Source organism: Nothobranchius furzeri, chromosome 6, assembly GCF_043380555.1.
Source record: "Nothobranchius furzeri strain GRZ-AD chromosome 6, NfurGRZ-RIMD1, whole genome shotgun sequence".
Lineage (NCBI taxonomy): Eukaryota > Metazoa > Chordata > Actinopteri > Cyprinodontiformes > Nothobranchiidae > Nothobranchius > Nothobranchius furzeri.
In genome coordinates, this window is record NC_091746.1 from 53,564,242 (window position 1) to 53,580,069 (window position 15,828).

At 40.7% G+C, this 15,828-nt stretch overlaps 2 protein-coding genes across 3 annotated transcripts in view; one reads left to right on the forward strand and one right to left on the reverse strand.

The window, feature by feature from the left end:
• Positions 1-7,902, forward strand: part of LOC107374022 (E3 ubiquitin-protein ligase UHRF2) — a 32,363-nt gene extending 24,461 nt beyond the window's left edge. The window contains exons 7-16 of one of the 2 annotated variants that reach the window (XM_015942166.3): positions 1,903-2,026; positions 3,111-3,218; positions 4,153-4,257; positions 4,348-4,454; positions 4,578-4,740; positions 4,852-4,989; positions 5,088-5,352; positions 5,559-5,707; positions 5,919-6,017; positions 7,425-7,902. In XM_015942166.3, the coding sequence (XP_015797652.1) occupies positions 1,903-2,026; positions 3,111-3,218; positions 4,153-4,257; positions 4,348-4,454; positions 4,578-4,740; positions 4,852-4,989; positions 5,088-5,352; positions 5,559-5,707; positions 5,919-6,017; positions 7,425-7,571 (1,405 nt within the window). In that variant the 3' untranslated portion in view covers positions 7,572-7,902. Of the gene's footprint in view, positions 1-1,902; positions 2,027-3,110; positions 3,219-4,152; positions 4,258-4,347; positions 4,455-4,577; positions 4,990-5,087; positions 5,353-5,558; positions 5,708-5,918; positions 6,018-7,424 lie in introns of both variants that reach the window. The other variant, XM_070552321.1, reaches the window with a different exon arrangement.
• A 4,359-nt stretch (positions 7,903-12,261) lies between these two features.
• Positions 12,262-15,543, reverse strand: oaz1b (ornithine decarboxylase antizyme 1b). The gene is given in 6 exon segments (XM_015942173.3): positions 12,262-13,260; positions 13,347-13,432; positions 13,626-13,798; positions 13,882-13,968; positions 13,970-14,021; positions 15,328-15,543. Coding segments are annotated over 6 exon segments (654 nt in total). The 5' UTR covers positions 15,453-15,543; the 3' UTR covers positions 12,262-13,129.
• Between the last annotated feature and the right edge of the window lie 285 nt (positions 15,544-15,828).

Genomic DNA, 15,828 nt, shown 5'->3' on the forward strand with positions numbered 1-15,828 from the left:
TGTGCATTTATGCAGCAAGTTAGAGGTGATTTAGGTTCAAATCGTTGTGAAATGATGACTTAATGTTCAAGTGAAAGTTTAAAGTAGTGGATTTAAATTAATTAATTATTTTCCTGCAAAGCAGAACCTGGGTTGTAGAAATAAAGAGGTTCTTCACTGGGGGGGAGACGACTTCGGACGGCAGGATTTGGACTCTTATTTCATGAAATTTAGACATCTCGTCTCTGATTGGCTAACAGCAACGCAACTCTACCACTAGATTCTTTTATAAAACAATGCCGCCAATTTGCCGTAATGCTGAGCTGGCATCCGAGAGCTTTAGACCGGATAAGTGGTTAGACCGTGGCCGTATAAAGGGGGCATGGGGGTGGTCTCTGTGCTGCCATGGACCTCCATTTAACTTGGACATAACTTGCTTTTTATTGCAATCGAAGCCACGCTCACCAAGTTGTTTTGACAAGGCGTTCCTTAAGGTGTCTGTCCTCCACAGTCCATCTGCAGTCTCTGGTGATCTGAGCTCCAGCTCTAACAGAGAGAAGCTCCCGTAGCTCTGTATCGCTCCACTTTATCCTCTCAGCTTGTTCTTACTGCTTACTGCCCTGTCATTTTCAATATTGTAGCTGGCTGGAGCTCAGCAGTAACTTCCCACGTGACCATGATGCCACCTTTTGTTGCACCAAGGCGCAATATGAATTCACAAGTCCGGCGTTGCGGTAATATTACCACCAAGCTTGGCGGAGCAAATGCCTCAAAATTCCTGCATCGCCATGGTGCCACGGCACGTTCGTCAGATTAGCTGGCATGGCGTGTCTTCTAAAAAGGGCCACTGACTCCATTTGCTTTGCAGCGTTGATGTTTTATCTCCACAAATTACTCAAGCCTGAAAGAGTTCTGCTGTGTGGTGGAGTAGCTAATGCTAACAGTTAGCTTCTACTAGCCGAGACTTAAGCTGCTGATTCCTAGACGCTAAACCAACAAAAGCCTTCCTCAGCGTGAGGCAAGATGGGTGAGTCTTGAATGTTAAGTGAAAGTGTGATGTAGATCTGTCACGATTTTCAAATCCAAGAGTTTCACCGTCTGTTTTCTCTCAGAAGTTAATGCAGGAGATGGGTGTAGGAGTTCACGTTCAAGAGTCACTGATCATTTTCAAAAAAGTAAACAATGGTTTCTCAGTGAAGTACCTCTTTAGGAAAGGTATAAGACTCATGGGGATGAAAATCATCTCCATTATTCACTATCTTGCTTCTTGTTGCAACTTAAACAGCATTATTTTTAGTTTTTCTTTTTTCAGTAATTCACAACCTTTTGATATTTTAGAGATTAAACAGGAGAAAATCTTGAGGCCTGTGTCTTTTTATTTTCAAATAAATCATTAAAAAAAGACTATTAATGACTTTTTATCGACTGCAGTTAATAAATTATATTAAAAGCGGATGACACGGAAGTTCTCGCCTTATATAGTTTCAGATGAAACAAAGTTCAGGTTTTGTGTACATTGTTGAGGGTTTCAGTGTTCTTTAATGCTTTATTTCTTACGCAAATCAAGTTAATAAATAACAGAAACATTATCACTTGAATTTTAAAGTTTCCTTCAATTCTTCTGCTTTAAAAAAACTTTCCATGAATCATTCCCCACTTAACTAGTTGAACAGATAAGATCATAAAAATGTCACAGCATCTTAATGTTCGATTACTCATTAGCTCACAGCATTAGTAGTTTTTCTTCTAAGCAACTTTCCATTAAACAAATCTTTTCCTCCATGTCTCATTGATGTCACATCTCTGCCAGAAGAAAAACACAACGTCAGATTGTAATTTAGGTTTTACCCAACTCATAATACTCCAAAGCTTTCAGATCTCAAAAGCGCAGAGTATAAAATTGATCTGTTGTTGCTCTGCCAGGTACTGTCCGACCTGTAAAAATGACACCAGTGAAGTTGTGAAGGCTGGCGAGAAGCTCAAAGCCAGCAAGAAGAAAGCCAAAATGCCTTCAGCTACAACGGAGAGTCAAAGGGACTGGGGAAAGGTGAGACAGCTCTCAGGGTTACCAGGAACAAACCACAGCCGAGTGGGAGATCTTGCCCAGTGTTAACATTTCTCAGTAAAGGTAGAAAAATGAAAGGAAACCATCTGCATGATGTAGCTTTAATCCAGTTGTCTGGTCATAGCTTTAAGAAACCGTGTGTCTCTCTTCCACGGTGGATATGCCGTTTCCTTGACGCTCTTCTCCGTGGGGTAACGTGAACATTGCCATTAGCCATGACTTAGCCACTTTCCTGGAATGGCTGATGGAAAATAAGTCCTTTCTTTACCAGAATGCTCCCTCTCTCTGTGAACTAATTGAAAACAGGCTGACTCGCGTGCTTGGGTACATTTTAATGGCTCTGAGTCACACAGCGTTCACTTAAATATCTTTAACCCTTACAATAAGATGTTTGTGTGGGGTCTGGTATTGTTGCCTAAAAAATAGAATGTTGTTTTCTGTTCTCTGCTTATTTGCTGCCATTGGGTTTGTTGTTCTGTAAACACAGATCAGTTTTCACCTATGCACACATGACTGCCAGGTCATGCTTCATGTTCCCCTGAAGCGTGGTGCTGCAGCCTCGGTCCAGCCTCTAATAGACTGTATGTCGGAGGTTAAAGCTTGGGTGGCTCTAAACTTCTTGAGTACCAATGATGACAAAACTGAGGTTATTCTCTTCAGCTCTATAGTGAGACGCGACACTGCTAGCAGCTAGACGCATTAGCATCCATGCGTTTATAAACTCACGCCTGGATTGCTGTAGTTCCCCGCTTGTTGGGATAAGCCAGATCTCCATCTCTAGACTGCAGATGGTCCAGAACTCCTCAGCTAGATTTGTAACCGGTACTAAGAGGAGAGAGAGCACGTCATCCGGGTCTTGGCTAACCGGTTAGGTACGGAGTCAATTTTAAAGTTCTTTTATTTGTTTTTAAAGCGTTGCATGGAGGGGACCGTGCTTTTTCGGTTTCAGGTCCGAGGCTGTAGAATGTTCTGCCATTGAAAATCGGAAAGGCTCCCTAAGTAGGGATTTTGCTGTTTAATAGTATTATTGTGGTAAAAAGGTGTTTTCTTTCCTTTTTGTGTACAGGGTATGGCTTGTGTGGGACGCACTAAAGAGTGCACGATTGTTCCCTCAAACCACTATGGACCTGTTCCTGGCGTTCCTGTTGGAACTACCTGGAAATTCAGAGTACAGGTTAGTGGTAGATACTTGGCTGTAATTTAGGCATTTTATTTACACGACCAGAATAAATGAAAAAAAAAATACAGATTAGAGCAAGAACGAAACGTTTTTCAGTCCCCATTTAAATTTATTACCTTAGCTATAAAAGCTAATTGGATAACCGGCATGTTTAAAATCGCCTGATGGTCCAACAAACACAAAATCCCAGTTAGAAGCATAAGGCATGGAGCACCAGAGGTTTTAGTCCTCTGCAAAGAGCCAAATCTGTCATGTGGTTGTATTTTAGTATAATTAACGATTTTATAAACAAGCAGAAGAGCAGCCCCCTGGTGGCTGGCTATTGAGAAGTTTTAACCCCGCCCCTTTTGTGGTAAAGAATTGGACATTTTCCTAAATAATAAAAATGAGTCCTTAGATAATCTTATGAGTTTTTAGCATGATGAAACGGACTGTTACAAAGCTTTTGGTTAAAAAAAATAAGTCTTCAGTGCAATTTTTATTTTCCCAACTTTGTCAAATACAGCAGAAGCTAAATTTCCTTCAAAATAAGAGCATCAGCATATACACTACATGTATTAATGTTGAAAAAGCATTTTTAACCCATTGTAAAAATACAAGGACAATGAAAAAATACATTATACAAACTTTGTATAATTCAATCTCTACAGTGCGAAAATAAGTGTTCAAATAAAACCTGCATTATAGTTAAAATCATCAGCATTTGTAGACATGTGGCTTAAACCTGAGAAAGAAACAACTTGTTACTGGTAAAAACTAGTGGTATAAAAATAAAAATGTGTGTATCTTTACTTTTATACGTAGACAGAAGCTACAGCATTTTTACAGTACATTACTAAAGTAGTCAAACCCATGCTTGCTTTCAAAAGAACGCAGATCGTTTTATTTTTTCCTCGTATGCTTGTTCTCTGTCCTATCACCTCCTCAGGTGAGCGAGGCAGGTGTCCACAGGCCACACGTCGGCGGCATCCACGGCCGCAGCAACGATGGCTCCTATTCGCTGGTGCTGGCTGGCGGCTTCGAGGACGAAGTGGTGGGTTTCACTCTGGCATGTGAAGCAGACTGATGTATCGTTATTGGCTATGTTTTGAAAAACTGGTATGATAACGTCAATCTCCGGTAGGACCGGGGAGATGAGTTCACCTACACAGGCAGCGGGGGTCGTGACCTCTCGGGAAACAAACGGATCGGAGAGCACTGCTTTGACCAAACGCTGACTCACATGAACAGGTCCAACACTTACCAAAATCCTAATGACAGTAATGAACGTTGATTTAGTGATTCTAATTTTAAGGAGATCATTATTTTTCATCGTTATACTTGATGATGTATCTCGAATGCTGACTCTTGCAGAGCTTTGGCCCTAAACTGTGATGCACCTCTGAATGACAAAGACGGAGCAGAGTCCAGAAACTGGCGAGCAGGAAAACCAGTCAGAGTGGTGCGCAGCTCTAAAGGTAGACGTATTAGCAAATATGCACCAGAGGAGGGAAACCGCTATGATGGCATTTATAAGGTACACTCAGAGGTTCTCCATCAAAGAAAAATTAATGTCAAAGCTGGTTCAAAACTCACGTGCATCTTGAGTATAAAATATTTCACCATTGTTTTTTGTGGTGGTTTGCAGGTGGTCAAATACTGGCCAGAGATTGGGAAGTGTGGTTATTTAGTGTGGAGGTACCTGCTGAGACGGGATGATCTGGAACCGGCACCGTGGACCCCTGAAGGTCTGGAGAGGATAAAGAAACTGGGCCTTTCTGTTCAGGTTAGACTGCCGTTTGAGATGGAGTGGTTGTTATCCACACCAGTGAACCTTTTGTTTCTTTTTACTTCTACTACACTCTAAAATCCATTTTTCTGCAGTACCCGCCTGGCTATTTGGCTGCTATGTCCAACAAATCAAAGAAGGAGCCGTGCGCTAGACCTGGCTATGGCGGTCGCAATAAGCATTATCCCGGAAGGGGGAGGTCCCGGAGACGCAAGGCCAAAGTGAAAGAGGAGAATGAAGTGGATGGAGAGGAGGAAGACGAGGAGGTGGAGGAGGATGGGGAGGATGAGCTTCTACACACCAAGATGCCAGAGGATGTACTTCAACGTAATGGAGAGCAGAAGACAGCTGCAGATAATGGTGGGTGCTTTTACACACAATGCTCAGAGCAGATCAGACAAGGTGTTGTGAGAAGAGGACAGGTGAGGACAGCCGGATCAGTGAAACCATTTAAAGACGGCTTTAAACATCTCAAAAACATCACATTTAGAATGTTTTAGTTATTATTACTTTAGCCAAAAAAAATTAGCTGTTAGTTTTTAAGTCATATTTTGTGTTTTAATCAGAAGTGCCACCAGCGACGGAGCCTCCATCCAAACGCGTGAAGATAGAGGAGACGTTCCAGCTGTCGGAGCAGCAGCAGCAGCTGATTCAAGATGACACGGCCAACAAGAAGCTGTGGGATGAAGCCATGGAGAACCTTAAAGAGGGGCCGGTAGGAATCCGAACACATTTATTAGACACTGACAACTTCTTGATTGTCGCACCAGAGTGAGGTAGTCTCCTTCATTTCTCTATTATTTATTTATTTATTTATTTTAGAGCATCACTGATTGAAGCAAAGCTCTAAAAACAGCTAGAACACAAACCGGACTAATTCATTATTTTTTGTGTTGCCCTCCTCCTGTGATGTGTTCTTGTAAAAGAATTTCCTGCAGAAGATGGAGCAGATCTTCATGTGTGTGTGCTGCCAAGAGCTGGTCTTTCAGCCCATCACCACTGTCTGCTCGCACAATGTCTGCAAGGTACAAACGTTTAGCACAGTGCTGTAAAAAAGTATTTACCCCCTTGTTACACTGTAAAAAAGTAAGAAAATCTTACGTGTTTTAGACGAGCAAACAAATTTAAACATCAGCGGCAACCTGAGTTAACAAAAAGGGCAATTTGCTAATTTGTATTTTATTTGGTAATTCTAAAAGCTACCCTGGCCTGCCTGGCCCTATGTGGGGGGGGGGGGGGGGGGGAATCATATCATGAATTAATTAAAATTAACCAAAATATTTGCAACACTGGATTAAATTTTAGAAACCAGACTATACAATAGTTAAAAATCACTTCAACAAAACCTGTCTGACAACCTGAAGTAGGCTAGGGGTGTGCATTAGCAAGAATCTGGCGATACGATGTTTATCATAATACCAGACAATACGATATTTGCTATTTTCAAGACTTTAATTGGAAAACTCGGAACGGATGCTTCCAAGACACAATTGGTGTTATGGGAGATTTCATTTAATCAGAATGAAGATGGTAAAAAGTGCTGCCACCTAGCAGTCGGAGTTTGAATTGCATCTCACAAAAGAAATACAATAAATGTTGGCACGTAAATTTGCAATAGAAAATTAATACACTGCTTTTAAATATATTGATTCAGTGTTACGACTCATATTTCAGTGTAATGATAATTCCTTACCAGAAATAGGCCTAAATATGTCAAAAAGCAAAGACCATAAGGCTGTCTGTCACACGACCACTCGGTGTGGGACAAGCTTGGAGGAAGTTGGTGTTGCTGAACAAGCCTAAATTCTTCTAAATCCAGATCTGTGATGAGCACAAACTGCTGCTCACACTTTCATGTACCCCTCCTTAATCAGTTGATGTAATGTTGAGTTCAGTTTTTCCTCGGAGAACCCTACTTCCGAGTAGGAAAAATGAAACTCCCCCTAAAGTCGGACCTGCCAATCGGAAACTTGGAAGAATTTCAGAACTCCGACCTCGACATCCAAAATGGCAGCTCTCCGTATTAGCAACAGTAAGTTTTGGGTGAATTATGTTTATTTAACAAGACAAGCAATGGCTACTTGGGTGGTGTGCATCGCCATATTGGAGTCCTGACTTCTCCGACTACGGTAACCAGAATGCGGTAAACTCGAGTGTGAAGTCGTTCTCAGTTCCGACATCCGAGGTAAATCGAACGCACCATAACTCCCAGACTTTTCCCTGACAAGATCATACTCCTTCCTAGTTAGACGTAAACCCATTTTTGGTCTCCCAACAATCGGCACCAAGCCGAGTTGGTCGGTTTGTTATCTTGCTGGATGTGTAAAGAGCGTAAGGGGACCGATACTTTTCAGCAGCACATGGGTGGATGGTCTTTGCCCTTGAACAAAAACCTGTCTCTGTAAAATTGACGTGGCTTCTCCTATCCTCAGACTTGTCTCCAGCGCTCGTTCCGCGCACAGGTGTACACCTGCCCCGCCTGCCGCCACGACTTGGGCAAAGACTATGTCATGAACCAAAACAAGACGCTCCAGATTCTACTCGACCAGTTCTTTCCTGGCTACAGCAAGGGACGATGAGGTCCAAGTGGCAGTTATTCCTAGGGTCCACGCACACAAGCGTCCGTTCTGTGCACCCTCGTATATGGTCAAGTACCTTAGAGCTCCACCTTAAAACACATTGCACTCACATGTACTCACCCATGAGTAGTTGTAAATCGCATATACAGCCATTAATGTATACAATCAATCACACACAAACCACCTCAGTAGGGACTGACCTCATCTGCTGGAACTTGGACCGTCTCCATCAACATCACTTGCCTGAAATTCCAATTAACGACTTTTCCTCCCCCTCTGACCTGTTCCAGCCGCCCAAGTGGGCACAAAAGAAACGCACAAATAAAAGAATCACCAACTCATATTGTCACCAATCATCTCAAAGCAATTGCTCGTTGTTTTAGTTCTGCATTAACCAGATTACTTTTGTTACTTTCAAATGTTTTTTTCCCCCATAAAACACCTGCCAACCTGCTTGCATTTAGTGTACCATGTATATGCAGATGATCTGAGTGTTAGTTGCTCATCAAGTTAGAGATTCAAATGTGGGAAGTTGAGAGCTAAACAAGGCCAGTCAGGAGCATTCGTCTGCAACCTGTTAGGTGCTCTTGTCACTTGGAATATTGCCATTTCTTTGCCTTGAGCTAACGGGAAAAAACAAAAGCCTAACCTGGGGTCAATTTCTGTTTATTGGCAGCTGAGTCTAGTTTGTTTGCAGCAATGCAAATCTCAGAAGTACTTAAATGAACATTTAAGAAGGCATAAGAAGAGAATTTTGTGACGATTTCTGGTTCTGCGTTATGGCTGTCCATCTTTTGGACGATAGGAGCGTGTGTTCTCGCGTTAGAAGAATTTCTCAGACGAAATGAAAAAGGTCAGGATTCACCTGCAATGTGCATCGGGTGAGCTGCCTGTGTGTCTTTCCTATGACATTTCAAAAGGCAGAGTGTGGTTGTCCCTGGTGTTTCCAAGCAACCACCATGCATGGACGGTTAGCTAATAAAGTGCTCCGCAAACCTTCATCTGCTCTTGTTCTACTTGTAAATGTTCACTGGTGAGCCTGATGTCTGTCTTCATGCTAGGAAAGCAAATCCACTGATCGTTTTGAATCCTGAGAATGGAGATGAATGGGTCTTTCTCAGCTATCAAACATTTGATAATGGATGCGTTATAGAGCCTAAATGACGTCTACATAGATATAAAGCCCAATGTTGACACAAACAGAAGTAAAAACTGCTCCTGATGTTCCTGAAAAAAATCTTTTTAGCAGTTCTGGATTTTCAGTATTTTTTAATATCCGTGTAAGACACACTAGCATAAACAGACCAAAGGCACAAGAGGGGCAGCTGGAAGGCAAATCCAGTGTTTACATCCTGATAACGTCTTTGACTAGATCCCCCAAAATAAAACTGTAAATGGGCAAAAAAAAAAAACGACTCCGCTAAGATTTATTGTTGCTCCCTAAAAGCATGATATGGTTTATTCATGTTACCATGTGCATGCTAACATTATGTCCACTTTCCTGGTGTATTTCTACAGATATTTTATAACTAAGAATGAAAAAATCTGGGATGAAATAGTGCTCGGTTTCCTGTTGCTTTATAGAAGAAATACACGTTTTGCTTGTAGTAAAGTCTAAGCGAGCAAAAGAAAGTAATCTCAAAAAGAATATTTTTATAAGCATTGCAAAAATCATAATTGTTGATTGTTTCTGACTAGTTTCACGAGAGAAGCGGCGTTGTTTATTTTTGTTCTAGAAGAGCAAAACTGTAAAAAGTAAGGATTTAGAGCTTGTTTATTTGAAAAAGGCTGTTTTCTTTTATATTCTCTGTAGTTTTTGTCCAGGTGCCTTTGGTGTCCCTGGCTCAAGATTAAAACTTGTATTGGATGCAGCCAACCATAAAGCCACAAATTCAGTTCAAACAGACAAGAAGACTTCTCTTAAAACCAACGTGTTTTTGGTTAAAAATGAGAATATTTTGTTTATCTTTTTAGTAAATTTTCTGGGCTGTTGTGGAAATTAGACGGGTAAAAGCATTTGTAAAGAAACACGTCACTTATGATCTAACCTACATAAAATTCTCTTTTTATGCTTGTTATTTGTTTAAATGAGCTGTTTTATGGTTTTAAAATGCAATTCTTTTGCTTTCGGATTGAACACCTTTAACACCAGACAGTACTAATGTTATGGTTATGTCAGTTGCCCATAGCTGTCCTGGTTTTTCAAGTATTTCAAAGAATAAAAAACAAATGTGTATACATTTGTTTTTTATTCTTTGAATAGAATTGGCGTGTGAGTGACTGGGCCAGACTTCTACGCACTGTTGTGGTACTGTAAAATGTTCTGGGTTGGCAGGTCTGATCCTTTGGAGAGCAGAGGCTGATGTGGACGGAGGTCGCCTTCAGCGCTGCAGTTCAGAAAGTCGCTCTTGTAAAAAACAGAAATACGTACGTTTATCAGCCTTTGAAGCAGTCCGGTTTGAGTCCAGTGAACTCATCAGCTTCTTCTGTTTCTGTTGACATTCAGACCCCCCTCCATTAATTTCCAGGCTGTTTGTGGTGATGTCCTTGTTTCCGTTCATTCAGGATTTTTGTTTGTTTTGTTTTTAATCAACAACATGCAAGTATCAATGCTACTATGGTGTTTAAAGCTAACTGTGATGTGCATTATTTCCACTGTTTTTTCTTGTTGATGTTATTTTTGTCCTGCATAGACTGATGAGCTGAGTCCTCTTTACTTCCTCTCTCTGTCGTGACCTTTGCTCCTCTTTCCTCCCTCTTCTGCTCTCCGTGAACCTACAGTACTAACTACTTTTAGACCTATTGTGGGCGCTTGGCTTCAGTGCTGTGTTGTTTTACCTTTTCTGCACTCTACTGAAAAATACATTAGATCTGGTTTAGTTTCCTAGAATGTGTTCTATTATCTTTCGGCGCACCTCTTTTTCTGCCTGTTTAGTTGCTAAACTTGTTTTCATCATTATTAGTCATTTTTACCTTGTCAGCCTCAAACACCTGCAGCAGTCTGAGAAGTTTCATTGCTTCATATTGTGATTTGAAATTTTATACATGTCGTAATAATACTTAATATGTACCAATTAAATATTTGGATTCAGTACATGGCTGTTGTGTTTGTCTTGTAATTTACAGATTTCTTTTGGGCAAATGTCACTAAAGAGCTTGTTTATTCTATTGTTTTATTAATTGGACTTTTTTTTATTTTGCAGTAAAACCTGCGTTTTCTTGGTTACACTCGGAAGGAAAATGAGTATCAGAGGGACGGTAGGCAGTTTTGGCTTGCCTTAGCGCCCCCTAGTGTCTGTCTGTAGAACCAAAAGCAAAACTTAACTCCTCACTGTGTTTTTTTTAACACCTTAATCTAACACTAAATTATACAAATCAGTTGTGTTCGGAATCTAAAACTTTCAGGAAGCGTGCTCAATTTTTCTAAGTCCCTCAATTTTTGAAGCAGGACCAAAACTGGGGCATCAAGCCCCCTTACATTTAGACTAAAATCTTGTTTGCTTGCAAATATTTAGTTCACTAAAAAGGCCACCTGTCAGCACAAGTCACTGTGTATCTTTATAGTTTGTATATTTTCACTAACAAATTAATTCATAAGGTAATAGTTCAAATTGAGATTTAGTTACGCTAGAACAAAAAAATCTGTTCAAACCATTTAAATTAGAGAATTTATGACAACTTTAACTACGTTTACTAAACTGCTGCCTTTCAAACATCTCCCAAAGTTGTTCATTTTTAAACGAGTATGAATCAGAATCAAGTACAGCGAGTCAGGCTCCAGCTCGTTCTGGTTGGGATTTACAGACATGCAACATGGTGGAGTACACCGGTGACTCCTATGAGGAGCAGATATAATTATAAGGACTCTGGTAATAACTGTAGGAACCAGGTCTAATAACAGGTACAGATTTAGTGGCTTCCTGGTCTGCAGACTGCTACATCTTCTGCCAGCAGGAAGGAACTCCGGAAACCTTTGTCCAGGGTGAGAAGGATTGAGGGGGGGCAGCAGTAGCTCAGGCGGTCTGTGTGCCCCAGGGCAGCTCACCACCACCAGGGTGTGAATAGATGAATGATGCACTGTAGTGTTGAGCTTTGGAGTCCTGACTCAGAAAGGCACTACATAAGTGCAGGTTATATCATTCTGCAGGTTTACCTGCTCCAACACACCTGATTCAATGGTTGCCTCACCTGTTTAGCAGGTCACCAACTCTGCAGAAGCTAGTTAAAACCATAGACTGTACATACAGTCTATGGTTTTATATGCATATGGTTAAAACTGAAGTCAGGTGCGTTGGAGCAGACCACCCTCTACATCTGGGGTCAAGGTGCCCTCATGCCTTTTCTCTAAATCGCACAAGTCTACGATGAAAAGAAAAATATGCCATCTTTTTAATCAAATGCATCAGTATAGACAAAAACATTAAAATTATTATACACGAAGTTTAGTTTACCTCTGATCTATTCAAGTTCAAAGGTCAGTATTGTCAACCTAGTAGCCATGAAGTAGCTAGCTACGCGGGTTGGTGACCTGCTTTACATGCAGGACGGTGGCTCCGGAGGACCAGGATAGACTACATGCGCATACTGCACTTTTGAAGCCACCTGGTGGTGGAGAAATATAACTGCATCTACATTGTTTAGGTTTCCATGATCCATTATAACATAGGTGGCAAAAGTGAATGACACAAAATGAGTTTTTGTTTTTATTATCACAGAAGCACAACAGGTACCACCACTATGCAGGTGAACAGCATATTCATAAAAATAAAAGGTGTAAAGGAATGCTAATTCAAATCACATCACCACAGCTTTTATTTCAACCTCAAAATCAAAATTCTACAAAATTGTCAGATACAAATGGCAGAAAGAAGCAAAAAGCACTTTGGATTATTCACTGTTCCTCTCTTAGTACCACTACATCTTTTACTTGAAACAGAACCACCTACATCAAACACAGGAGCATTCGCTCTTTCACTCGTCCTAGCAGAAAGTGTTTCTCTACAGCTAGAAAGTACCAGGTATTGGGGTTGCTGATCCAAATGTAACATATTACTAGTACAGGAATACAATGTGACCAAAAAGAGAAAAACCAGTCTTACTGATGTAATCCAGTCCAAAAAGAAGGTATTTAAGGAATTTAAACAGCACTGTTGAGCCAATTTTAAAAAGAAAAGCTGAGATTACTCAAGTGTAAACCTGATGGCTTTTCTCTTTAATGAACATTCAAGTAAAGAAAAATCCTTCACTTTAAACTTGATGGAAGGAGAAATAAATCTGACTTAATAAAACAAGAAAAATAATGAATACTAAGAACTGCAAGAAAATCCCTCCTTTTCAGGTGATATCACATAATCTTCAGTGAGAACAATTGAATGTTACACAAACATAAATGCAGACGCAGAACATCATATTCCCTTCAACAGAAAGTATGGAGTAGCGAGCGCTTGTATACAGAAAGCTGTAACCCGGGTTTCAGACAGCTGTTTATGTAAGGGGAGGGAAAAAAACACAACAGGAGGAATAAAACTACCAACTGGAGGAGAAGTTGTCAGGAGGGTTCACTCATCGTCCGAGGAGTCCCTGTCAAAATTATAGGCCATGAAAAAGACATCGGGTCGAGGTGGGACGAGGGCATGGCCCGGTTTCACAATCTCAAAGCCCAGGAAACTGAAGGTGCGCACCAGTTTAGCTGGAAAAACGAACGAGACAATGATTTAATACAACAGCTACAAAATGATTATTAATATATCTGACCTCCAGGCTGTTGGCACTAACCACGATCATCTCTGTTCTTGTAAAAGCAGACAAACACACTAACGACTTTCAGATGTTCTTCAGCATACTCCAGGAGAGCTGTGAAACTGGGGAGAGGAATACAAAGACGCGAGGGTCAGCTAAACAGCAGAAGAGATGAGGAGTGGCGGTTTTAACCTTGAGTTCACTCTGAGATTCTCAGAAGTTTAAACAAGGCGGCCGCCAGGATCACATGTTTATGGCCATCATAACCAGCTATTCTCTGTTCAAAGCTTCAAAGTCCAAAAGGCCTGGCCTTACCTCTCCTTGCTGCCTTCAGGAAGAGGGTCGCGAGGTATCTCCACATAGAGTGCACTGCTGCCTAAGACAGCATCCCACTGTATTGTCTTTGTAACTGTGGGACGACTTAGGAAGTGGAGTATCCCAGGACGTCCATTCCCTGCAGGCTCTTCGGTTACTGTCAGTCTTCGGTCCTGAAATATGCATGAAAGCATATTAGAACAGCAGGAAGCACACACACACACACACACACACACACACCATTTTATTGACTTACTGTATAGAGCGGCCGAGCTGAAAAAGTGTGATCCCGTGTGCCATTCCCTCGCCCACCTGGGATCTTCAGGGGTGGGAGAGGGACATCAGGAGCACCACAGAGGCCCCGGACCGCGGGTACTACTACTGTGCAGGGACAGGCTGAAAAAGATCAAAGACAGAGGGACAACTGTGATTCCCAAATATATTTTCCAACAGGACATCCAAACAATCTAGAATATGTGGCAAGAACAAAAACTCCAAAAATGGTTCTCAAAAGTTGTTATAATACCAAATCTAGCAATTAGACAAATATTTACAGATGAAACACAAGCATTTCCTTGAACCGAATTAAAACCACACTATACTTCTTAAGTAAATAATTAAATTCACCTGCTTTTTAAAAATCCAAATGTAAAAGGTAAATTTTAAGTAAAAACTCAATTACCTTCAGAGGTTAAAAGTTCCTTCTTAAACTGAATCATTCCCTTGCCAATATTGCCAAAAAATATAAGCATATTTAATATATTTTTAAATTATTTTGTCAAAAGAGTGACAGATTATACTCCAACATAAGATGAAAACGCATTTATTGGCCACTTTTATTCTCAAACTTACGCCTAATCAATCCTAAAACATTGCTCAGGCATCCATGATGTTTTTATTTTCTTAAACAGTAATCAATCTCATAATTTCATTACGAGTCTTAATTGGATTACTACTTTAAAAATCTGTGGCGCAGGTGCGACTTAACGTGCGTAACTGCGTGAGTCAGAGACGTCGTCCTGCCGTAAAGACTCCTCCAGCTGTAAAACGATAGTTGCGTAATAATTGACCAGATGGGGTCAAGGAGGGTGACGCCTGATCGCCTGTGCTGACATGGCGTAACCTTTCCTTTCTCCTGACTTTTAGCCTGAAACACACAATGTTAGCCTACTTTTACTGAGCAGAGCGCGACTGCCAATGTTTATCCAGCGAGGCCGTACAAATAAACGATACGTCACTCGCTGGCCGTTGTGGGGCTGTTTTACTTAATCAAATACTAGAAAACAATGTCCGAGAACTGACATTTTATTCAAAATCATAGTCTAAAACGACAGTATATTCACACTACCTCATAGCTGACTGTTGAAACATTACTCTGTAAATGCTTTAATTGTTTTCGATAGTTGCCAAGTTTGCTAGCAAAGGCAACCGTGACGCAACACAAGTTCGACGTCCATTAGCTACCCTAAGCTAACATTGTTCAAGTTTACTATAAGGACACAAACGAATAATTCACGTTTTCTGATTATAATTTTCAATTAGGATTGAAGTTAGAACTGACAACAATGTTTAAACAAACAGTACGGCTACAAGTAATTTCCTTCCGCTTTTCTGTTCTAACTAGGAGAAATATCTTTGCCACCCCTCCCCCACAAAACGGTTAGCACATAGCTACAAGAGCTACTTTTGGTCGTTTACTTACTTCCCAATCATGTCACAAATACCACTACTTAAATCCGCCATGGTAGTAAAGGGCTGCTGTTTTCCTTCTTTCTCGCGAGCAAAGCAATGACTGTTTAAGATCCGCTGGAGGTTGGATTTTACCATCCGGCCTCGGAAAGAGACTCGACTGGCTGACTGCTCTCCGCTATGCTATGCTGGGTAATGATGTTCCAGAGCTGGGAAGCTGCTTACCAAAGAGGACCGACCAAGTCAAGTTCAGTACTAAGACGCTGTGCTGCTTCCTTTTAATTTCAAAATAAAAGAATACACATAGAAGCGTGAGTCACGTTTCACATTTTACAAACTTGATTTTCCTGATTTAAGACATTAATTCCCTTAATACTGTATGTTCTTGCAATTGAAAAAGTGATGTAATGATTAGTTGTTTTGCATCAAGTCACAATGAGTAAAAACACATGATACAAAATCAAATTGTGACAAAAGTTAAATTTAAAGAATAATTATTAAAATGTATTAACAT